General features: G+C 37.2%; 1 protein-coding gene across 1 annotated transcript; it reads right to left on the reverse strand.

The window, feature by feature from the left end:
- Positions 1 to 12,015: 12,015 nt before the first annotated feature.
- On the reverse strand, positions 12,016 to 12,816 carry LOC150036708 (uncharacterized). Its single transcript, XM_090313217.1, has 2 exons — positions 12,794 to 12,816; positions 12,016 to 12,634 (listed from the first exon to the last, which is right to left on the reverse strand). Exons 1-2 carry the CDS (start codon positions 12,814 to 12,816, stop codon positions 12,016 to 12,018), a joined length of 642 nt encoding a protein of 213 aa, XP_090169343.1.
- Positions 12,817 to 26,487: the final 13,671 nt, after the last annotated feature.

Consider the following 26,487-nt stretch of genomic DNA (forward strand, 5'->3'; position numbering starts at 1 on the left):
AAATATTAATAACAACATCTAATTAACTTGGAATTAAAAAAGTTAATTATTAATTTAAATAATTTTTATGATACTTAAAAAATATTTGTTGAGATCAATATCTTTTCGATAAAACTATCTATACGACAAGATTTCTGAAGAAGTTTAATTCATTGTATGAATTTTGTATCTGTATTTATTTCAGTATAGTGAGTAGTGAATATAATAGCTAGTAAAAGATCATTTGATGGTTTCTCTCTTACGTTAAATAAAGTTTTCTTTCCAAGCATTTTTTGAGTTTCAACTTCGAAGTCTTTAAGAATTTAAGAACCTAAGAGAAGTTTGTGTCTTCTAGGTTTTCATGAGAGTTACACTTTTCAAAACTTCAAAGCATTAGTCTTATGATGTTCAACGCTTTAACCTTTGGATCTTCAGAGCTTCAAAATCTTGGTCTTCATAACCTGAGAACTTTGAAGCTTCGGTTTTAAATTCTCCCAATCTCTTCCAAAATGAAGGGTAAAGCCTATTTATAGAGTTTTCATGGGCTTTAAGTGGACTTTGGCTTGATTGTCTTTTGGGCCCAACAATCTAACTTTAATTTTGAAAAAATACTATCTAAAATAATATCACACACAATCAAAAGAATAGATGTAGAATCTAAGAAAAAAAGTATAATTAGAAATTAATGTTGAAAAGTAGGAAAATTAGACTTTGATTTTTGGAAAATTTCACAAATGACCCAAAACCCAAAAACTTTTCTACCAATGACTTCTTTCTAAAAACTTTTCTACCACTGACCTTTTCCCATGCGAAATTCCAAAATTACTCCCAATTTTTAAAAAGCTTTTAGACCGTTTGGTGAATGCATCTCTACGAATACTTTAAACGAGCATTTAGATAGTACTAAGCGATCAGATAAAGATTACTAAGCGATCATATAGAAAATATTAAGCGATCGTTTAGCTAATTGTTACGCGATCGTTTAGATATCTATTATGCGATTGTTTGGCTAACTGTTACGCGATCATTTAGTTTTTGTTATACGATCGTTGAGATATCTACTATGCGATCGTTTAAATATCTGTTATACGATCATATATTTTTTGTTAAACGACCGTTTAGGTTTTGTTATGTGATCGTTTAGAGAATACTAAGCGATTGTTTAGCTAACTGTTACGTGATCGTTCAGATATCTATTATGCGATCATTTGGCTAACTGTTACTCGATCGTTTAATTTTGTTATATGATTGTTGAGATATCTGTTATACGATCGTTTAGATATCTGTCATGCGATCATTTAGTTTTTGTTAAATGATCGTTTAGATTTTGTTATGCGATCGTTTAGATTTTGTTATGCGATTGTTTAGATAAATATGTGCTAAATTTGTAGAATACAATTGGTGTTGTACATTTAACAAGCAAATAAATAACTAAGCGATCGTTTAGATAAATTTGTGAATTACATATTGTACAGTATTATTGGTGCTAAAATTACATGTTGTATAGTATAAATTTGTAGAGTATAATTGGTGCTAAAATTACATATTATATAGTATAAATTTGTACAGTATAATTGGTGCTAAAATTACATATTGTATAGTATAATTGGTGTTGTGCAGCAAAAATGAAGCGAAAATTACATATTGTTTAGTCTAGATGGGCTAGTACCAGGTGTTATCAATGTTTGTTTGTACGTTTTCTTGTTATGTCCTCTCTGACCACATCGTGTATACCTGTATATTTATCATGGCTCCTCTCCAATTGAAGGTATCCTGACGGTTTGACGTCAACCTACACTTACAATCTTTTGCGATGGTAGAATTGGTTCAAAATCTCTAACATCTCCAACCCATTCTTGACTGTGTCTGAATGAGAAGATTGGTTTGACGTAAGCAGCAAGCACACACTCAACTGTAAATCATTTTGCACATAATGTTTGTACATTAATGTTTCTTAGGGTCGCTGCAGATATTGCATAGGAGCATGGGATCTCGAGGCAATTAAACTCCATACACGTACATGTCTGTGAACGAAGATCAACCAACGCCCCCAAATATCTATTGTCCACATTAATTATATGCATATCCATCGGAGAAACACGATATGTGAAGGAACTCTTAAACAAGAGTTTCCATGAGTGCGTTCAGATCTTTCCTATTTCATTGTGACCGAATTACTACACACACATTCTAACAAACATTTATGCATTTTAACAGTAATTATAGGCATGCTTTCACAAATAAAATACAATAGATTGAGTTAACGTACCAGTTGAAGACTGTCTTCACTTCGAACTCAATCCAGCGGAAGCCCTCTACAGTCTTTATCGCCCAACAAATAGTCGGCTACCAGCAGCACGATCGTCTACACGAATGGTAGCACACGAACAAGCAGGACCGGGGACGACACCACCACTTAGAGCCCTTGGTATTCTCGGAGTAAGAATCCAAAGAGTGGACTTTGATGGAATTGGTAGAGGAAAGAGGAAAGAGATAATCATGTAGAACGACAAGCAAGTGAGAGAGAGCTATCGTATAGCGGGTGCTTGTCACTTAGAGAAAGGTACACGATCTTGTAGGTTTTACTAAGCGATCATTTAGTAAAGAGTAAGCGATCATTTAAAAAACTCAGTGCGCTAAGTGATCGTTTAGAAAAGCTAAGCAATCGTTTAGAGAACGCGTGCGATCGTTTAGGCGATAAGGCACTATCGTATAAGCTCTCAGTTAAGCGATCGTTACGTTTCCACACCTTGAGCGATTTTTTTTGAACTCTTTGCAAAATGAAACCAATTTTCATTTTATTCTTCAGTTACAATAACCAAAATTGATTTGCCCAATAACGCACGATTCAGGAGAAATTTTCAGCCAATTATCACATAACCAACCAATTAATTAATAAATGAATATAATCATATTATATTCTTAACCTATAGTTTGATTTCATATATCTACTATAGTAATTTCTCCTCTACTTGATATAAATCATATTTATATCTAATTTTCTCCAAAATAATGTATCTCATACATTTAGTCAATTATATCATATATAATCGAACTCCCTCTTGTCAATTTGAATGTTTTAAAATGACCCAAAAACTAATTCTCGACTTTATCCAAGCTACCTAGGGGACCTTATGAACTTGTGGCTCGAAGCTCCAACGGTACGTGAATAACTGACTAAACTCTTTAGCCACGAGATCCACCATCCGTTAACTGGCAGACATTCCACTAAAGACTAACAGTTGGACTCTTCTTACCACAGACATATTTTTGTGTCCATCAGATATAACCAATCATGAGTACGATGACTCTTCACAAATGCTCGTAAGTACGTTGGATGAATTTACCATTTTGCCACTGTAGTTACATCTCACTTCTTAAGTACCAGTAATTCCTCTAATGAACAATACAACATAGTCCAACTATGTGTGAACACCTCTCGGGCTAAGAGAATGTGTGTGGTACCACATTGTTCAAGTCCTGGAATCAACCCTTAAGGGAGCTATCTATCTATTTGCCTCTACTTCGGGAAAGAGTGAATTCCATCTTATGTAGCTGAGTTCCCAGTTCCCAAAATAGATAAATCCTCAAAGTGGTAGTTTTGAGTCACCGACCTGGCCACTCGCACCTATACAAATCAAAGGACCACCCTCAATGGCAGGAGTTCCTAACTCACTCAGGATTGAGGTCATGTTACCTATGGTCATCCTAGTGAAGTGAAGTCTCTGTCATGAATGGTGTTATATAACGAGACGTTAACACTTCGTGGTCAGGTCTTATACAAACTCTTTGTATAGAATTTCCCTGCTCACATGTCCCCTACACGAATGATCATGATCAGACCATCTGTGACAAGTCACAATACTTATGACGATTCCACAAAGAGGGCCGCATCCGTGGCGTTACCAGGATAAGGTTTCCCTCCTTATCCATATACTACAAACTATTTTGGTTATCACTTAAGACATGATCCACTTGTATGTTACCACATACATGCTTAAGTTACATCTAGATAACCAGGAATTTTATGTTTATTAGTTTGTGAGAAAGAAAATAAAGCAAACAACTGAGCAAAAACAAGAAGTGAAGTAAAATATCATATATTATACATCACAAGCGTTTGTACAAACTGTTTACAAACTACAGGACCCGAGACTTTAGAGCATCAATCCAACAATCTCCCACTTGTCCTAAAGCTTAGTGGGGTGTACATAAAACTAGTACAAAACAATAAACTAGGGCATAAAAGCCCAATATAGTAAAATATCCCACTTGCCCTAGTCCAGCCACGGGCGATCCTGTAGACCCATGCTCTGAAGGTGACCCTTAAAAACTCTAGTCGTGAGAGCCTTCGTAAACGGGTCAGCAACATTGTGCTCCGAAGCGATCTTCGTGAAATTCATGTCCCCTCTATGCACTACGTCGCGATCAGATGATACTTCTGCTCTATGTGTTTGCCGCGCCTGTAACTCCTAGGCTCTTTGGAGTTCGCCACTACCCCACTTTTATCACAATAGAGGGTAGTGGGCTTAGATATATCTGGAACAACTTCCAGTTCTGTCAAGAACTTCCTGAGCCAGACGACCACCTTAGCAGCTTCACAAGTCGCTACGTACTTGATGATGGGCCGAAATGCATGACATTATAGGCCTTTTATTTAGAATTATGGGAGCTGTTGAGTAGAATATGTGGCGATTATGTTAGGAATTCATGAGAAAACGAGTTTACGTTGATCGACATTAAGAATCTTGGCTAACCCACTATTATGCGTTCAATTGTCTATCTTTGTAGCTAACGTAGGAAGCAGACGCATACGTGAAAGCCGGGCTATCGCAAAGACGACCGCAAGCAAGGAATCTCTCCATCGCGGAGGCGAACGCATATGTTTGACGTATGGATGTTGCGGTCATTATCCACATGCGTCCATCGCATAGAAGTTGCGACCGTCAAGTGAATGCAGTTATCGCAGAGAAGTTGCGGCCGTCAAGCGAATGCGGTCATCGCAGAGAGATTGCGGCTATATAACGATAACCATAATAGAAGGGGCGGCCGCAAGGTTGGTGGAATGCAAGCATGAATGCATACATTGGGATTATCAAAAAGATGATGTTGACATTTCACCTACCACGTCATTAGCAACAGAGATTCAGAAAAGGACCATCACGCCACGAGTGTCAGATTCAGAGCAGGTCCATTAATATTTTCGGCGATCAAGCTCTATAAATAGAAGCCGTTGAGCGAATTTCAGATCATCCAAGGTTTTCTACCTGAGGATAGATCCTTGTGATCCAGACCAAAGCGTGAGAAGATAGCTTGAGAGTTCTTCATCTCCTTTATCCATTTCGAGTGACGACTGGAGCCTTCGCCGGAGTTAGAGCTCGAGAGAGTCTGCTCCACTGCCCATCCATGGCACGACTGACAGCCTTGACACACATCTACTGGGAGCAAGACATTGCTTCCAACTAGCCTCCATTTCTCTTCTTCCCTTGTATTGTATTACATTTTGGCTTAAGGAATTAATACATTTTGTGACCAATGCATTTCTGTATTTTCCTTCGATTCCATCTCCATCTTCATTTACTTAATATCCTTTACTTTCATTGCATCACTGAGTAAGATTGCTAGAGTATCGCATACTTAGCCATGTTGATTAGGGATATGAAGCATGTAGCAAACCACCGGAAGGTATGCGTAGCGTGAGTCTTGTGAGAAAACCTTATTTGCTTAGTGTGAAGCTGTAGCAACGCTTGTCTATAGGCGGACGCAATGCTTGTCTATGAGTAGAATCAACAGCAACCAACTGCCCGGGAGGGTAAGTAGTTGATTTCATTAAGCAATGTAAGTAAGTGTTCACTAGAGATAGGAATAATCTTACGTCAGCCAGTCTTATGTGATTACCTTATCTTGTGTATGCATCCATCACCCCTTTAGAGCTACTTGAGAGAGAGTCTAAAGAAAGAACCTAAGACTTGAGAGAGCTAGGTTAGAATCGAGGCTCGAGAGAGCTAGATTAAGATCGCATAAGCAAGAATGGAGGCTTAGGAATAAGCTCCGTTTGCTATTTCACATCGCATGCGTCTTCGTCGGGTGTGTATAGCATGATCGCATAAGATTACGTTGGCTGGGGTTACCCTTACGGTCAAGCTTAGGGTTGCGATGAAGACATCCTCACCATTTTATCTATTTTCCTATGCATTTACTACGCGTCAACAATAGCCGTATCTCTACCTCTCATTCATACTTCCACCGCTTAATCTGTTAGTTAGGAGTAGGAGTAGTGCTTAGCCCATAACCCTCATCATTCTTTTATTTATACGCTGCAAACATGTTACCGCATAGCATTTAGCTACAAGTTCCTGAGTTCGACCTCGGATCACTCGAGAAACTTGTGTTCTCGTTATACTTGGCGAGAGCACAAGAAAACTTGTGATAGGAATTCATGGTCATTGCATATGGGATCAATGCATATATTCCATTCCAACGCATGACCACCAACACATGAGAACCAACGCATAACCTAATACATGCATTGCATTATTGCGCTCCTTAATTTTAGTCATCAGTACTCTGCCTCCATAGTGGAGTCAGCGATGCACCTCTACTTAGTGCTTCGCCACATTACAGCTCCTCCGTTAAGAGTAAAATCTGACCCTGAAGTGGACTTGCGAGAGTCCCTATCAGTCTGAAAGTCAGAATCCGTGTATCCAGTAAGGATCAAATCCTTAGATCTATACAAAAGCATGTAGTCCCTCGTTCTCTGAAGATACTTGAGGATGTTCTTCACTGCGATCCAGTGACCCTGGCTTGGGTTAGAATGATACCTACTGATTATGCCCACAGTGTAGCAGATGTCTAGTCTAGTACAAAGCATCGTGTACATCAAACTGCCAACGGCAGACGCATATGGGACCCGTCTCATCTTCTTAACCTCTTGAGGTGTCTTAGGACATATGTCCTTAGACAAAGTGACTCTATGCCTGAACAGCAGTAGGCCCCTCTTGGAGTCATGTATCGAGTATTTGAGCAACATCTTGTCAATGAACGATGCCTGAGACAGTGCTAGCACTTTGTTCTTACGATCCCGAAAGATCTGTATACCCAGAACGAACTGAGTCTCTCCTAAATATTTCATTTGGAATTGGGTCGCTAGCCAGTTCTTAATTGTAGTCAGTAGACCTAAATCATTCCCAATGAGTAGTATATCATCTACATACAACATTAAAAATATTACCGAAGCGTTGATGATCTTCTTGTAGACCTAAAAATATTCTTGTTCATCAACATTCTGGTCAAAGCTATACGACTTGATCGCAGTATTAAACCGTATGTTCCAAGATCTAGACGCATGTTTCAATCCATAAATGGACTAATTCAACTTGCAAACTTTTTGCTCTTGACCTTGGATTATGAATCCCTCAGATTGCACCATGTAAATGGTCTCCTCAAGAATACCATTCAGAAAGGCCGTCTTGATGTCCATTTGCCAGATCTCATAATTATAATAAGCTACAGTACACAGGAGGATGCAGATTGACTTTAACATGGCAACAGACGAGAAAGTCTCATCATAGTCGACTTCCTCTACCTGGGTATAACCCTTTGCCACAAGTTGAGCCTTGAAGATTTGCACCTTCCCATCAGCACCCCGTTTGTGCTTGTAGATCCATTTACAACCTATAGGTCTTACCCCATCAGACTGATCTACAAGATCCCATACTGAGTTGAAGTACATCGACTCCATCTCGAGATCCGTGGACTTGACCCATTCATCCCGGTCTACATCTTCCATTGCCTTCTAATAAGATAACGGATCCTCAACATCGCCATCTACTACCATAGCAAGGATTTCTGTGAAACCTAGATAGAGAACAGGCGGGTTTGCAACCCTTCCACTGTGTCGAGGCTCCCTCAACTCTTAAGGTGGAACCGACCTACTAGATGAACTCCCATCAATAACTCTTGCTGATGTAGCAGGCTCTTCAACAACTCTTGTTGAAGTTTCAGTAGTTTCATTGGAAAGCTCACACAACACGACTTTACTTCATGGACTGTGCTCTGTAATATAATCCTCCTCCAGGAAAGTAGCGTTCATGGAAACAAACACCCTATTTTTCGATGGATTATAAAAATAACCCCCTCGTGTACCTTTGGGGTAGCCTACAAATAGGGATAACCTCGACCGTGGTTCCAATTACTTGGGATTTTCCTTAAGCATGTTTGCAGGGCAACCCCAAATGCGGAAGTGACGTAAACTAGCTTTACGGCCATTCAGCAACTTCAGAGGTGTTCTTGCAACACTCTTGGAGGGAACACAGTTGGGTATGTATACCACAGTCTCCACTGCGAAACCTCAAAACGAGTCCGGTAAGAAGGCGTAACTCATCATCAAACGAACCATGTACAACAAGGTTCTATTTCTCCTTTCCGCTACACTATTTTAGTGAGGTGTACCTGGTACTGAGAGTTGGGAAACGATTCCATGTTCTATCAAATAGTCCTGGAACCCCGAGTCCAAAAACTCTCCATTTCGATCTGATTGAAGTGTTTTAATCCGTCTATCCAATGCGTTTTCAACTTCAGCCTTGAACTCTTTGAACTTTTCAAAGGATTCAGACTTCCGTTGCATAAGATAAACATATTCATATCTAGAGTAATCATCAGTAAAACTGATAAAATACTCATAGCCACCTCGAGCTCGCACATTCATAGGACCACAAAGGTCAGAATGTACTAACTTAAGAGGCTCTTTGGCTCGATAACCTTTTCCAGTAAAAGGTTGTTTAGTCATCTTACCCTCGAGGCAAGATTTACACATTGGTAAAGAATTTTCTTCTAACTCACTTAGAAGTCCATTCTTCACCAATCTCTCAATCCTATTGAGACTGATGTGCCCTAGACGAAGGTGCCAAAATTAGGCATTTTCTATTGGAGAAATACGTCAACGTTTAGTTTGAGTTACGACAGTTTTAAACAATTCTATGTTATGGAGGGAACTAATGGCTAACGGCCTTAGCACATACAAGTTACTTTCTAGATATGCTGCAAATATGAACACCATTTTTATGAATAAATACTATATCCATATTGAAAGAAACAATGTATTTACATTGTAGCAAGCACTTTATAGAAATAAGGTTCCTCTTAAGTTCAGGGCAATATATACATCATTCAAAATTAGAAACCTATTCTGTAAAGCTAACTAGATCCCTGCCACTACCACAACTGAGACGACGTGCCCGGTGCCTACTCGCATTGTCATCTTACCAGCCTCTAGCTGTCGCCAGGATCTAATCCCCTGAAAAGAAGAAAAAATATGATTAGTGACGCTCGAATCAATTATCCAGGCAGAATCATCATTCTCCACTAAACAAGTTTCAAGTACACGTAAATCATATTTACCTTTATCTGCCTTGGCCTTAGCCTTGGCGGCCTTCTTTTCCTTAAGCCAACAAGGACAGTTCCACTTCCAGTGTCCATCTTGGTTGCAGTGGAAACATTTTCCCTTTTCAACCGACGGTGTATGCCTTCTTAGGGCGACAGGCGGCGGGTTAGCAGGTGCCTTCCCTTTTTCCTTACCACCTTTCTTTTTCCTCCCCTTTGCAGAGTTAAGGTGTAGACTTTGTTCCTGAAGTCGAACCTCTATGGAACGTCCTGGAGGATGAAGCAACATTTGCCTCACCCTTCTTCCTCTCTTTACTTTTCAGTAAATATTGGTACATTTACAACTCCATGAGGAGAGTTGTAAGGTTATATTTCACTTTGTTAAGAATCACATTGCTAACAAAGTGCAGGAAGCTCTCCGACAAAGAATGTAGGATTATGCTAACCTAGCTTTGATACCAATTGAAGGAACTCTTCAACAAGAGTATCCATGAGCGCGTTCGGATCTTTCCTATTTCATTGTAATCGAATTACCACACACACATTCTAACAAACAGGTATGCATTTTAACAGTAATCATAGGCATGCTTTCACAAATAAAATACAATAGATTGAGTTAACGTACCACTTGAAGACCGTCTTCACTTCAAACTCAATCCAATGGAAGTAAACCCTCTACGATCTTTATTGCCCAGCAAATAGTCGGCTACCAGCAACATGATCGTCTACACGAATGGCAGCGCACGAACAAGCATAATCGGGGATGACACCACCACTTAGAGCCCTTGGTATTCTTGAAGTGAGAATTCGAAGATTAGACTTTGATGGAATTGGTAGAGGAAGGAGGAAAGGGACAATCGTGTAGAACGACAAGCAAGTGGGAGAGAGCTATCGTATAGCGGGTGCTTAGAGAAAGGTACACGATCGTGTAGGTTTTACTAAGCGATCATTTAGTAAAGAGTAAGCGATTGTTTAGAAAACTCGACGCGTTAAGTGATCATTTATAAAAGCTAAACGATCGTTTAGAGAACACGTGCGATCGTTTAGTATGTAGGGTGTGCGAGCGTTTAGGCGATAAGGCGCTATGTATAAGCTCTCAGCTACACGATCGTTACGTTTCCACACCTTGAGTGATTTTTTTCGAACTCTTTGCAAAATGACACCAATTTTATTTTATTCTTTAGTTACAATAACCAAAATTGATTTTCCCATTAACGCACGATTTAGGAGAAATTTCTGTCCAGTTATCACATAACTAACCAATTAATTAATAAATGAATATAATCATATTTTATTCTTAACCTATAGTTTGATATCATATATCTACTATAGTAATTTCTCCTCTACTTGATATAAATCATATTTATATCTAATTTCCTTCAAAATAATGTATCTCATACATTTAGTCAATTATATCATATATAATTAACTAGTTCAATTATATCAGATATAATCGAACTCCCTCTTGTCAATTTGAACATTTCAAACTGACTCGAAAACTGATTCTCGACTTTATCCAAGCTACCTTAGGGGACCTTATGGACCTGTGGCTCGAAGCTCCAATGGTACGTGAATAGCTGACTAAACTCTTTAGCCACGAGATCCACCATCCATTAATTGCTAGGTATTCAACTAAAGACTAACAGCTAGACTCTTCTTACCACAAATATATTTTTGTGTCCATCAGATATAACCAATCATGAGTACGATGACCCTTCACAGATGCTCGTAAGTACAACTGGGCCAATTTACCGTTTTGCCTCTGTAGTTACATCTCACTCCTTAAGTACAAATGATTCCTTTAATGAACAATACAACATAGTCCAACTATGTGTGAACACCTCTCGGGCCAAGAGAAGGTGTGTTACGCCATATCATTCAAGCCCTGGAATCAGCCCTTAAGGGAGCTATCTATTTACTTGCCCCTGTTTTGGAGAAGGAGTGAATTCCATCTTGTGTAGTTGAGTTCCCAGCTCCCAAATCAAACGAATCCCCAAAGTGGTAGGTTTGAGTCAGTGACTTGACCACTCAATGGCGGGGTCATGTTACCTATGGTCATCCTAGTGAAGTGAAGTCTCTGTCATGAACGGTGTTATATAACGAGATGTTAACACTTCGTGGTCAGGTCTTATACAAACTCTTTGTATAGAATTCCCCCCCTCGCATGTCCCCTACACGATCATGATCAGACCATCTGTGAGAAGTCACAACATTTGTGACGATTCCACAAAGAGGGCCGCATCTGTGGCATTACCAGGATAATGGTTCCCTCCTTATCCATATACTATAGATCATTTTGGTTATCACTTAAGACATGATCAACTTGTATGTCACCACATACATGCTTAAGTTACATCTAGATAACTAGGGATTTTATGTTTATTAGTTTGTGGAAAAGCAAATAAAGCAAACATCTGAGTAAAAACAAGAAGTGAAGTAAAATATCATATATTATACATCACAAGCGTTCGTACAAACTGTTTACAAACTATAGAACACGAGACTTTAGGGCATCAATCTACTAGTCTTTCTGAGATATTCTCCCATGTTCACAACCCGGAGTATTATCTCATTGCAAGCAATCCTCAGGAACTAGTTTCCTTTTTTTGCTTTCTTCGCTTTTTTATCTACAAGGTATTGTGTGCAGTTTCTCTTCTAGTGCCCGTCCTCGCTACAGTAGAAACATTTTCCTTTGTTTGCAACTTTGGTCTTGCCTTTGCGACCAATTGAATTTTTCTTTTTCCCTTTCCCATTGTTCTTCTTCATTGGAATAATCTTATTCTTAGAAGAAGAAGCAACATCAGGCTTTTTAGAGGATGATCCTCTTTTATCAACAACGACAACATTTACCTCCGCTTCTAGTCCATTTGTTCTCAAAATGGACTGAAAAGTCTGTAGCTCATTGAGAAGTATAGTCAGGTTGTACTCTATCTTGTTCGTTAATGCGTTGATGCGAAATTGCAAGAAGCTCTTCGGAAGAGACACTAGAATAAAACCGAGTTGGCTTCCCTCATCCACGACAGCTCTAGTTACCTCTGCCACGTACAAATGGACCATCATGTCCAGGACGTGTTCTCTAACAGAGGCTTCTTCTTTCATACGGTAGTTGTAAACGTATTTGATTGCATCATGCCTTAGGGAAAAGGACGGTTGTCCAGACATCCCATGTAAAGATTCCATAATCTCCTCAGCAATGCTTTCATGTTTCTTAGCCAAGACATCAGATATGCTGGCAAGAACATAGGCACGAGCTTTCTCATTTGCCTTTATCCATCTGTCGTATGCATCCCGAACAGTTCAGTTTGCATTTAAGTTAGGAACGGAAGGACACTCCTCTGTCAAAATAAACCTCAGATCATCTATCACTAGTATTGTATTCAAGTTTGATTTCTAAGTAGCATAATTATCCCCGATTAATTTATCAGAAGCCAACGGTTGAACTAATGAACTCGTCATTATGAAAATATAAACAAATTTCTTTATTAGTGAATTGCTTTTAAACCCAATGTACCCAATATTTTATTATTTTTGTAACAATACTACAATGATCAGAATAAGTGCTACCGAGGGCAGTCAAATACTCCTTCACTAAAGCAAGACATTCTTGACTAAATACTATCTCCAGAATAACTCATATTCTGATAGTCATTTAGCTACTGTTTTTGGTCAGAACTTACTAACACTTTAGTAATTCTGTAAGTGTAACCCTCCATTTTCAGACCTTAGAGGTAGGCCTCAATGAGGCTACCGAATTGGAAAGTAAAGGTTGGAAAAAGACCTAAGAAATCCTATTCATTTATGAAGTTTGAGTTGTTCCGAATCCCATATTACAACCCTCAGAGGGGATAGTTGTCGTTAAACGACTAGCAAGGGTCGCCTAAAACTAACCAGTAGATGCAACATAGGAATCTTACGGTCCAAACAAACGGAAGAGACCGTAGGATATGTTGATACATATCTTTCACCCACTTAATATGAACTACTTCCCCCATTCACCTTGATCTTGACCCATATAGACACTTTTCGAATGGAGCAGTCGAGGTATAATCGATACGAAATGTTGTATGGACCTCACGGTGTGAACTTTCTTGGGACATGAGAGTTGAAATCAATATACTGTATATTTGATTTTACATTGAATAACTTATCTTCATTCACATTGACCTTGATCCCATGCAAATACTTTATGGATGGAGCAGTCGAGGTATAATCGACATGAAGTGTTGCACGGATCTCACGGTGTGAACATCTTAGGATGTGAGATTTAAAAACCAAAACATAACATTTTGATTTTACTATGAACAACTCCCCCCTATTCACCTAGATCTTGATTCATGCCAACACTTTTCGAATGGAGCAATCGAGGTATAATTGACATGAAGCGAAGCATGAATCTCGATGTGAACTCTTAGGGATGCGAGTGCTAAAAATAACATATCATATATGTTATTAATCTTTCACTGAAGCATTCTAAAATTCCCACTGAAGTGTTCTAATAACTTATCATATATGCTATTAAACTCCCATTGAAGCGTCCTAACATTTGTTTGGGTATATCTTTACTCAAGTTTTTTCTGGCTAATTAAACAACCTAAGTCTAGGTGTTTATCCAAGTATAACGTTTATATTTGGATTTAACCTATGATGTCTAGGTGATAAACCAGTTTTAAAACCTCACACCGCTCACGTATTACTCATAAAACTGGTTAACAACGCTAAATTATTTGGTCATAATCCCAGGTAGGAGGTGTTCCGTAACCGTCAACTTAAATACCTTTAGCCTTAGGCAGGATTATATACCAGTTGAGTTTGTAACCCAAGTTTTATAAGATAACAACCTATTTTAACTATTAAAAGAAGTGGTTAACCTACGTGAGTATGCAACTTATCTTTGTTATAGATTTTAATGTCTAACCCAATTTTATAATAACTTATAAAACTTTGGACATCGTTTTTGCATCCATAATATACATTAGATATCTCATGATCTAATATAACACTTATATTAAAACATCTGAATCCCTAAACATGCATACTATATATTATAACAACTTATAACATACTTTCAATGCATATAATGTGCTTCCTATGGTGGGATTTTAAATCTACATGACATTTGATAACTTGTGGAAAGACAAGTTATTTATGCCATTTTATTTAGATTATGCGGAAAAAAGAAGGAAAAGTTGTGTTGACAGTATAGAAATTGGCTTAGAAATACGAAAATTGTAAAGTCTCGTAAGAACACCTGCTAACCCCATTGTGATGGAAAAATGGAATGTCCAAGTCTTTGTTTTGCAAGAAATAGGTCACTGCATGCGATAATTGCTCGAGGACAAAAATGAACAACGTATCCACATTGCATGCAGCAATTGATCAAGAACGAAAAAAACAACGCAATTGCAGCGCATGCGACGATCGATCATGGACTCAAGCGATCAATGCATTTCTACCGCATGCAGTAATCGATAGAAGATCAAAACACTTACACCGCATGCGGCGATCGATCGAAGATGTAAAGAGCAACGCAGTCGCAAGGATTCTGACATTGTACAACTTTTCTATTGTACGATTCTGAAAAATTCAATCGTGGAGCAGAGTAGACATTTCCATTATGATATGGCAGGAATTATCAGAGTGGGACCACTAACACAGAAGAAGCCAAGGTCTATAAATAGTTTCCTGAAATTCAATGAAAAGAAGGTTGGTTTGAAGAGACAATCCAGAGAAAATCTGGGAGAACGACGGGACAAGACCGAGAGGTAACTCTCTGAGCAAGTAATTATTTCCATTCCCGAAGAAGAAGCTCTGTGCAAGAGGTCACTTCTACCTGGAAAGCTTTCCACTCCATTTCTACCACACGCCGGCAAGCACAACGTCTCCGATCAGGATCTGTGTCAAGACATTGACACTCTTTCCATATTTGTTCTTATTTTCCATTCATCTACTGTGTTCATCTATCTTTAATCTTTCATTCACCATCTGTAACAAATGTTGATCTTTAGATTTAAATATCATTATTGTAATCATTGTTATTTCTCTATTCTTTTCCATACATTCATCATCTATTTTCTCCATCATGTATAACTAAACCCCTGGGTAAAGGAGAAGGATTAAGCGAGTGAGTTAATCCTTGTTAAGGAAATCGGCTAAGTTTAGCTAAAGCATGCTTGACGGCATCTTCACCCATGAGAGCAGAAGTGAAGATGTTATTCCGCCTATCGAAAGAAGGTTGGAATAATACATTAACTAAAGTAAGAAGTATTTCCAGAGATGGAAACAACCTTGCGTTCATCATGTTCATCCCTGTTACACCATAGACATATGGGAATGCGGCCGATCACTGAAAGGTGTAAGCGAAGGGAAAACGGAACCTTAGTTGCGTCCTCAACAAGATTGACGAACTTGCAATGTCCTTTCCCTCAACCCATTCTCTTTCTGATTTATTTCACAAGACTTGCCATCGCATTCATTAGACTCTTTTGCACAACTTCATAGCCAGTCCTTAACCTGTATACTAATAGTTTATTCATTTATTTTATCACCGCAATTTACTTTACAACACCTTTTTTTTATCACTGCAATTTACTTTATCGCAATTTATTTACCGTCGCATTTTACTCTTTACCACAATTTACTTTTCATTGCAATTTACTTTTCTCAAACCCAATTCATTATTCTTTATTGTAACCGGTCGCATATACCACATTAGTATCGCATTAAACTCAACAATCCCCGTGTTCGACCTCAGGTCAATCTGAAAAACTTACGTTGGAATTATACTTGGTTCCAGTGCAAGAAAACTTATGACACGCACTACATGAACGCATACTCTGAAGCATTTAAGCATCATCGCATCATTTAGAACGTAGTATCGCATATTATAAATCATTATCGCAAAGCAACTTGAGCAATAGCGCATCATTCATTCATTTTAAATCATTACAAGTTTTTGGCGATATAATATAATATAGATATAAATTTTGTCTATCAACATACTATCTGCATAAATAATTAAAAACAAACTGATATGGTTTAGCTTTGGCATTCTCAAGCAAACAAAGGTCTAATTATTACAATAATAACCAAAACTGGGTCCAAAATAATTTTGGACCGCTCGAACTACCCTGAACCGGACCCAAACCTCTCGAATTAGGAGTCACCGGAGAGGCAAGCACATAGAACGTTCTAATGCTCAAAATTGGGCTGAATCGAAGCATCAAGTACCATCAAATATCGAGTATGCCATCGAGCATGAACATGAAATATGCCATTGAGCATCGAATATGAAATCGAGCATCGAGTATGCCATTGAGTATCCTCGTGCATCGAGTATTTACCAAAATACCATCGAGTACCATCAAGTATGGCATCGTGCATCGAGTATTTACCAAAATACCATCGAGTAAATGCTATCGAGTACCATTGAGTATGTCATCGAGTATGGCATCGTGCATCGAGTATGCACCAAAATACCATCAAATAATGCCATCGAGTACCATCGAGTATTGGGTAGTGGCTGAAAATCCAGTTTCTGCTGCTCGACCTTCTTCACTTCTTTCTTCAATTATAACCTAATTGCAACTCTAATGACTCTAATTGAATTACAGAAACTTGATCACACATTAAGGCCCATCAGTCAAGAGCCAATTACAAGAATTACAATATAATTGAAGATAATTCGATGCTAAAACTCAGAAAAACCATATCGGTTCACCATTTTTATACAACTTATGAAAAACACCCACAAATCCAAAATTAACTCGAATTGAATGCTTAAATGATGCTCTGATACCAATTGCTAGAAAATAGAAACATGTAGCGGAAGAAAACATGATCATTAAGCATTCTAATTCCTTAATTTTGACATCAAAATAAGCATGTTCACAGAGAATTAAGAAGAAGGTTTCATACTAACCTTTGAAGAACCTCTTGAATCTTGATCTTCGGATGCAATCTCCTTTTCCTTTGGTTGTGAACAACCACAAGGTCTTTCATACTATTCTCTTGGAGCCTTAGATTGAGTTGTGACACTCAAAATAAGCTTGAATTAGGGAAAAATGGAAAGAAGATCACTGGTTTACTGAGGTTGAAGACTTCTTCAACCTCTAGAATTACTTAGAAAATTCAATCAATTTGCATGCTCATTTCCACTAAGAAATTGATCTATATATTGCATGACTGTCATGCAAACAAGAACCAAGCATGAATTACACCTGCTACTGAGAAATTTGCTGAAATTTAGAGAGTGGAAAGTGATTGAGCAGTTTGGTTAAAAAGTGAAGAAATCCAACTTTTGGATTTTCCATTTTTTCCAATTTTCTTCTTTTTCTTTTTAATTTTGACTTTCAAAATTAAAAAAATTTCCAATTATAATTCTTTAACTAAAATTGAGATTTTATTGAATTTACAAAAATTAATTCAATAATTAATTTTTCTAATAAAATTAATAATAAACAATTAATTAATTCTAATTAATTTAATATAAAATATTAAATTAATTGATCACCAATTCCATGAAATTAATATTTAAATCATATTCAAACATTAATCGATTCTCCATTTTCGTTTAATTTCAAAATTAAATGTGTAATTATATCACATATAATTACTAATTCCCTTAATTCGAATTTGAACGTTTCAAATCAACTTATCACGCTATTCTAAAGATTATCCATTTGTGAGCTAGTAGAGAGATCTAATGGATCTACAGATCATGGGCTCTAATGATCCGATATTAATTGATTAAACTCTTTACACCGAATTAACCCCAATTTGTTAACTACTTGGTCACTCCACTAAAGCCTGTAGTTGTACTCCCTTCATTGTAGATATATTGTGTCCACTCGATATGACCATGATTAGTAAGTTAACCCATCACAGGTTATTCATAATAATGGTTGGGTCAAATGGCTGTTTTACCCCCAAGATTACTTCTTGTTCCTTAAGTCCCACTGATCCTCTAATGAACAATTGCTTTGTGATCTGATCATCAAACCGAGTCCCTCTCTGGCCAATGAGAGGGTGAGGTTCCTTGTTCAAGACCTGAGTCAACACTTAAGGGAACATCCTCTCTACTATCCCTGAAAGTGGGTAGGAGTGAATTTCATCTTGCACCCTCTGTCCCCAGCTATCTACTCGTTCTTACCCTTGAAAGGGGAGGCTTATTGAGCCGACGCTATTAAGCCAACCCTCACCTAGGAAAAACTAAGGATAATCCCAAAATAAACAGGAGTTTAGTTAGCTCAGGATTAAGGTCAAATTACCTAGGTCATCGTTATGAAATAGTCAGTCTTAAACAATATTAACATTATAAAGTAAGAGTACTTATTTCTTGGTCCGATTTTATGTAAACTCATTGCACAAGACGCCCTCACTCCTCATGTCACCATATGAACGTATCAAGATCACTTCGTTTGTAGCACTTTACAAATCCTTGTAACAACTACAGAGTGGATCACATCCGACAGTGTTACCAGAATAAGGCACCCAATCTTATTCGTATACTATAGATCATTTTGACTATTTACTCGAACCTTGTCCACTCTTATGTCTCCACATAAAGTTCAAGTACTCATACAATAATTTATTTCTAAAACGAAATAAGCAATTCATATATTCGATAACAACTTTATCGATTTACAGAATGAGTTTATTGTTTACAAACCACGAGTTTTTAGGAATAACTGAAGAAAATAAAAAATGTGATTTCCATGAGCAGCGGAACAAGACTATTCCAAATTACAATCATGAATCAACAAATCATTTACAGTCAACTTCAAACAAACGGTTATGCGATTTATATAGAAATTACAACATGTAAAATACAAAGGAACAGAGAGTAAAACTCTATGCACATAGGAGAATGCGTCTCCACGCTCCGTTGCGCGACTCTGATTAGACAATAACAACCACGAGTGCTCGATATACATGACCACAACACATCATGAACACCGCACGAACACTTCACGCTCGTTCTCAACGATCTCTTCGGTCACGAACTCCTCTGCAACACGAACGACCTCCACAGCACCGCGAACGACCTCCAGAAAACCTCGACAGTGTCGAGTTGAGTCTGACACCACCAACAAGGCGACCTTGGTATTCTCGGTGTGAGAATCTAGAGGGTGGGCTCTGTTCGGACTTGGAATGAGGCAGACGAATGGAGGAAACAACGATCGCGTACACGATTGGACAAGTGGGAGATGACAGAGACTTATCGTATGGGTCGATGCCCAATCGTTTAGATAAAGCTATGTGATCGTTTAGCTCGGTCTGTCACGTATAGACTCTACACGATCGTTTACCTTGGGCAAGTGATCGTCTAGCAAAGCTATGCGATCGTTTAGTAAACACTGCACGATCGTTTAGCTCACACCTGCACGATCGTTTAGCTCGACCAATCGTCGTTTAGTAAATCTGAATTTACTTGATGACCTCTTAAGTTTCTATACACCGAAAGAAAACTCAAAAATCCTTTTCAATCATTTGTAAAAACTTCTTTTCAAAATAGGAAACCACTTTTCTTTTAAACTCACGGTTACCATGATCCAATAACCACCCACTACTTTGGTTATTTAAAAGAAAAAGAATTAATTATCCAATAATTAATATTATTGTAAATATAAATGATAACCAACTTATCATACTATATTTATAACCTATAGTTTTAATATTTTATCTATTGAGACATATAAACCATAGTTCTTTTTCTATTCCATGGTACTTAATTTAAATCTTTTTTACATCAATCCTCCACTAGATGTATCTTATGCATCATACCTATTATATCATATATAATCAAAATACCTCTTGTCAATTTGAACATTTCAAATCAACACCAAGAACTGATCCTCAACAGAATCCAAGCTACCAAGGGGACCTCATGGACCTATAGCTCCGAAGCTCCAACGGTACGTGAATAACTGACTAAACTCTTTAGTCACGGGATTCACCATCTGTTAACTGCTAGGCACTCCACTAAAGACCGATAGCTGAACTCTCTTTACTACAGATATGTTATGTGTGCATCTTAACCAATCAGCAATGCGACAACCCTTCACAGATTGTTCGTAAGTACAGCTGGGCCAATAACCATTATGCCCATGTAGTTACATCTGTTTCCTTAAGTACCACTGATCCCTCTAATGAACATAAGTCATAGTCTTACTATGATCGAGTCTTCTCTTCGAAAGAGAAACTATGGCCACTATGTTCAAGCCTCGAAATCAGCCCTTAAGGGAGAAATCTCTCTACTTATCCCTGCTTCGGGAAAGGAGTGAATTCCATCTTGTGGATTGAGTTCCCAGCTCTCAAGTATCTACGGAGAATAAGGGACTATATGCTCATATATGGTTCTAAGAATTGGATCCTTACAAGATACACAAACTTTGATTTTCATACTGATAAGGATTCTAGAAAGTCCATATAAGGATCAGTATTCACTCTTAACGGAGGAGTAGTAGTCTAGAGAAGCACCAAACATAGGCGCATTGCTTACTCCACTATAGAGGCTGAGTACGTAGCGGCTTGTAAAGCTATTAAGGAGGCTGTGTGACTCAGGAAATTCCTAACTGGTCTGTAAGTGGTTCTAGACATGTCAAAGTCTATCACTCTTTATTGTGATAATAGTGGTGCTGTGGCTAATTCTTAAGAGCCTAGGATTCACAAGCACGAGAAGTACATAGAGTGAAAGTATCATCTCATTTGAGAGATTGTGCATCGAGGGGACGTGATCTTCATACATATCCCTGCTTCGGAGCACAATGTTGTTGATCCATTTACAAAGGTCTTCAAGGCTAAGGTGTTTGAGGGTCACCTGCAGATTATGGATCTATGGGACAAGCCACATCTAGTCTAGGGCAAGTAGGAGATTTTGTATTGGAAGCGTTTTATGCCTCAGTTTACTATTTTGTATACTTTTATTAGTGTGACTTTTATGATGTACATCCCACTAGCTTTAGGACAAGTGAGAGATTGTTAGGGTTGATGTCCTAAATCTCGTGAGTCATGTAGTTTGTAATTGTAACGTAGAAACAATTTTATTTATTTAATAAAATATAAGATATTTTATCATTTAGTAGCATTAACCCACAAAACCAATAAACTAACATCCAAGGTTATTTTATGTAGATTAAACATATATGTAGATACATACAGGTGGATCATGTTTAAGTGATAACCTAAATGGTCTGTAGTAGATGGATAAGGTTGAATACCTTATCTTGGTGACACTACGAATATGGCCTGCTTTGTAGATGTTATTATTGTAGTAAAGTGCTACAAATGATCTGATCCTGATCATTTGTGTAGAGACATGTGAGCGGAGGTATTCTATACAAAGGGGTTTGTATAAGATCGAACCACGAAATGAATAGTCTCATTATATAACGCCGTTAATAATAAAAACTTACATTTCATTATGATGATCATAGTTGACATGACCTGAATCCTAAGTGAGTTGTGAACTCCTGCCTATGAAGGTAGTCCTTTGATTTGTATGGGCGAGAATGGCTAGATCGTCGACTTAATAAGCCTACCATTTTGGGGATTCGTTTGATTGGGGAGCTGAGAGCACAACTATATAAGACAGGATTCACTCCTTCCCTAATGTCAGGGTAAGTAGATAAATTACTCCCTTAAGGGCTGATTCTGAGACTTGAACAATGTGGCGTCACACCCTCTCTTGGCTCGAGAGTGGTTTGGTCATAGTTGTACTATGACTTGTTGTTCATTAGAGGGATTAGTGGTACTTAAGTAATTAGATGTAACTATAAGGGCAAAATGATAATTTTGGTCCAGCTGTACTCACAAGAAATTTGTGAAGGGTCATCGTACTGTTGAATATTTATATCCAATAGACATAGAAATATATCTATAGTGCGAAGAGTGCAGTTGTCCATCTTTAGTGGAGTGACCGACAGTTAATGAATGTTTGGTAATTTAATTAAATGAGTTTAACTAATTATCTGAGTACCATTGGAGCTTCAATCTACAGGAAAGTCCCCTCTATAGCTCAGCATTGATTACTGAGAATTAATTTTGGATTAATTTGATTTTTTCAAATTAATTGAGGGAATTAATTATATGTGATATAATTAATATAATGTATTTGATACATAATAATATAAAGTTTATTTTGAGAGGAATTAAGTATTTGAATATAATTCAAATATTAATTATATGGATGAGATTTATATAATTCTATTTAATATAAATGTGATTTATATTTAATACCGTACATTATTGAGGGAAATAAAAACTATAGGTTATATTGTATTTGATATAATATAAGGATTATAGGTTTTGTGTTATATTTGATGTAACATATAATTTAATATATATTATATGATTAGATGGTTAACATATATATATATATATATATATATGCACAGACACTAAATAATTTATTAAATAATTGTTATTTATTAAAATTTTTAAAATTTAATTAATTTTATTTGAAAATTAATTGAGGAGGGAGTTGTAACTGTTGGGGTTTATGCCCTAAATCTCATAGGATCATATAGTTTGTAAACACCTGTATGCACAAACGCTTGTGGTGTAATAATATGTGATATTTTCTTCACTGTTGTCTATAAAATTTGAGATATTTTAGTTGCATTAACTACAAACCAATAAACTAAGATCCCTGGTTATTGTTGTAACTTAAGCATATGTGTGAAGACATACAAGTAGATCATGCCTTAAGTGATAACCTAAGTGGCCTGTAGTATATGGATAAAGGAGAGAGACCTTATCCTGGTGAAACTGCAAATACAACTCGCTTTGTAGATGTTACAAGTGTTGTAAAGTGCTACAGATGGTCTGATCCTGATCATTCATGTGGAGACATATGAGTGGAGGTGTCCTATACAAAGGAGTTTGTATAAGACCAGACCACGAAATGTTTAGTCTTGTTACATAACGCCGTTCATGACAAAGACTTTCATTTCATTAGGATGACCATAGGTAACATGACCTTAATCTTGAGTGAGTTGGGAACTCCTACCTATAAGGGCAGTTCTTTGATTTGCATGGGTGTGAGTAGTTAGATTGCTGACTCAAACCTACCACTTTGGGGATTCGTCTGAATGGGGAGCTGAGAACTTAGCAACATAAGAAGAAATTCACTCATTCTCCGATGCAGGGGTAAGTAGATAGATTGCTCCCATAAGGGCTTGAACGATGTGGCGCCATACACTTTCTCATGGCTCGAGAGGTGTTCACTCATAGTTGGACTATAATGTATTTTTCATTAGAGGAATTAATGGTATTTAAGAAGTTAGATGTAACTACAGGGGCAAAACGGTAAATTGGTCCAGTTGTACTTACGAGCGATCTGTGAAGGGTTATCGTACTGTTGATTGGTTATATCTAGTAGACACAAAAATATATTTGTAATGAGAAGAGTGCAGCTATCAGTCTTTAGTGGAGTGCTTGACAGTTAACGGATGGTGGAATTTGGGATTAAAGAGTTCTGTCAGTTATTCATTACCGTTGGAGCTTTAAGCTACAGGTCCATAAGGTCCCCTTGGTAGCTTAGTGGATTCAAGTTGAGAACCAGTTTTTGGGTTAGTTTGAAGTGTTCAAATTAACAAGAGGAAATTTGATTATATATGATATAATTAAATTGGTTCAATTATATGTGATATAATTGATTTGATGTATAAGATACATTAATTGGAGGATTTTGATATAAATATGATTTATATTAAATAAAGGAGAAAAAGAACTATGGTTTAAATATTACATATGATATGATATTAAAACTATAGGTTATAAATATAATATGATAAATTAATTATTATATTTATTTATAATTAAAAAACTATATGATAATTGTGGTAAGTTATTTTCTCCATTAACCGTGAAGGTGGCAGTTTTCAATAACTGAAGGATAAAAATGAAAAATGTTTTCATTTTTTTGATCGATCGCTTCATTTAGTATTTTACATCGTTTTTCTCACGAGAGACTAAATGATCATGTAAAGCGAGAGACTAAACGACAACGAGAGATTTATTAAACGATCGTGTTCTTGCGAGATTTACTAAACGATTGAGCGAGATTCACTAAGCGATTGGCTAGGTGATTCTCACGAAAGCCAGATTTACTAAACGATTAAGTACTCTCAGTCTATGCGATAGACAGAACCATTCTCCCACTTACTTGATCGTGTAGTTCGGTAGTTTTCTTCCTCCTTCCCTTTACGAAATTCACATAGAGCCCACACCTCCTGGATTCTCACTCCGAGAATACCAAGGTTGCTGAGTGGTAGTGTCGAAGGGTGCTTGTTCAAGGAGCAGATTATTCGTGATCTGAACGAAAACGAGAGATTGCTGTTTGATTGCTCAAGAGAGCGAGAGGTTTGGCTGGATAGCAAGAGCGAGAGAATTCCAGAAGAAAATTTCTTCAAAGGTATGGCTCTCATTCCTTTTGTATTTGATTAAGAAAGCATGTTTTTATTTGTTCTAAGATGCATAACTGTTTTGTATGTTTGTGGATGCCTTTATTCTTTCACAATGGACTTGAAAAGATCTTGCTTCTACTCATAGGTTCTCTTTTGTAAGAGTTCCATCAATTGGTATCAGAGCCCGGTTTTGATATTCCAAATCCATTGCTATAGAGATCTGCATTTACTTTCATGATGGATGTTAAGCATGTCTAGATTCTGTTTAAGTGTTAAATGTGTTTGTGGATATGGATTAATGGAGTTTTTGGGATGATTGCCTCTGGTTAATAAATTCTTTTACATTTCAAAGTTAATTGTAAGAGCCCCTATGTTTTTGGGCATATTAACTTACTATCGAATCTGTAATTCAAAGAGTTTGAGTTTATTCGAGTCACTCATGGTGAAGTTTCAAGGCATGGAGATGCAAATTACTTCGATGAAGAAGAAGACCAAAAATTGGTCAGATCGTGTAGACGATGTGGGTAAACGATTGTTGAGTATGGGATACTCGTTGTATGGTTCGCGTGCGCACTAAATGATCGGGTAGGCCAACATGCTTCATTGCATAGTCACTGGCTACATGATTGCTCGGTAAATGTTACTTAGGGCTTATTCTTTGATTGTTTAGACGATCATGCTTGATAGCATAGTAGTCATCTACATGATCATTTATCATTTAGGCTTGTGTTTAAACTTGGTGTGTTGCACGATCGAGTGGCCTTCATGCTTTATCACATAGTCAAAGACACTCGATCATTGCTACACGATCGTGGTTACTCAACCAACTTTGTTAGACGATCACAAAGAAGGCTTCGCCTGGGCGGTTCAAGACCCGGTTCGCTTGTTGAACCGGTTTACTCGATGGTTTAATGTAATAGATACATTTATTTTCGATTTTTTAGGCTAATCATCCCGGTCCACTAATTTTGGTGAATGTACATAAGATGTATGTTTTTATTATATTGTCGTATGCCATATAGTTTTAAATCCCACCATAGGTTATGCATTTGTCATGCATCATCTCTTATTGTAAGAGTTATGATATAGTAGTTCGCATGATTAAATTACTCATGCATCATATAATATAAGAGTTATATTTATGCATACATTAAGCATATTCATGCATCATCTTTATATTATAAGTGTTATAGTATAAGGGTGTATGAAAGCATATATGCTTAGTTCATTAATTTTTATATAAGAGTTATATATAGTAACGAATGGACATTGCATGAAGTATGACACATAGGTTAATTTTATAAGAGTTATAAATACCTAGTCTAGCTTAGCAATGTGGATGATTGGTTGTTTCCTTTTATAAGTGTTATAATGGAAATTAGAACTAAAATCAATAAGAAAGACATGCATGCAAACTTAGGCTTGAATCATGTTTTAAAAGAGTTTTAAAATTTAATGGAGATAGACCTAAGTTCAATTTCTAATGAGATTAGAAACTTAAGGTTTAATATTTTAATCAGTTTAATAGGATTAAATTGACTAATAAATCTATCTATAAGGGACCTTTTGTCTAAGGCGGATTCTGTCTAGGCTGGGGTACTTAAGCTGATGGAAACGGAATACCCCTACCTGGGAACCTACCTGGAAAGGTGAATTAGATAGATTTGTTGCATGCATGCAAATTCGATGATAGTTCGTTAAAGTGCTTAATGGGACTTGA

This window comes from Benincasa hispida, chromosome 4 (genome assembly GCF_027475165.1).
Source record: "Benincasa hispida cultivar pf3 chromosome 4, pf3_genome.v1.1, whole genome shotgun sequence".
Taxonomy (NCBI): domain Eukaryota; kingdom Viridiplantae; phylum Streptophyta; class Magnoliopsida; order Cucurbitales; family Cucurbitaceae; genus Benincasa; species Benincasa hispida.

Coding starts and splice junctions, on each gene's coding strand:
- LOC150036708 (XM_090313217.1), bottom strand. CDS start 12,816: ATGACGAGTTCATTAGTTCAACC. Junction 12,635..12,793: donor ACGAGTTCATTAGTTCAACC/GTTGGCTTCTGA, acceptor TGCATACGACAG/ATGGATAAAGGCAAATGAGA.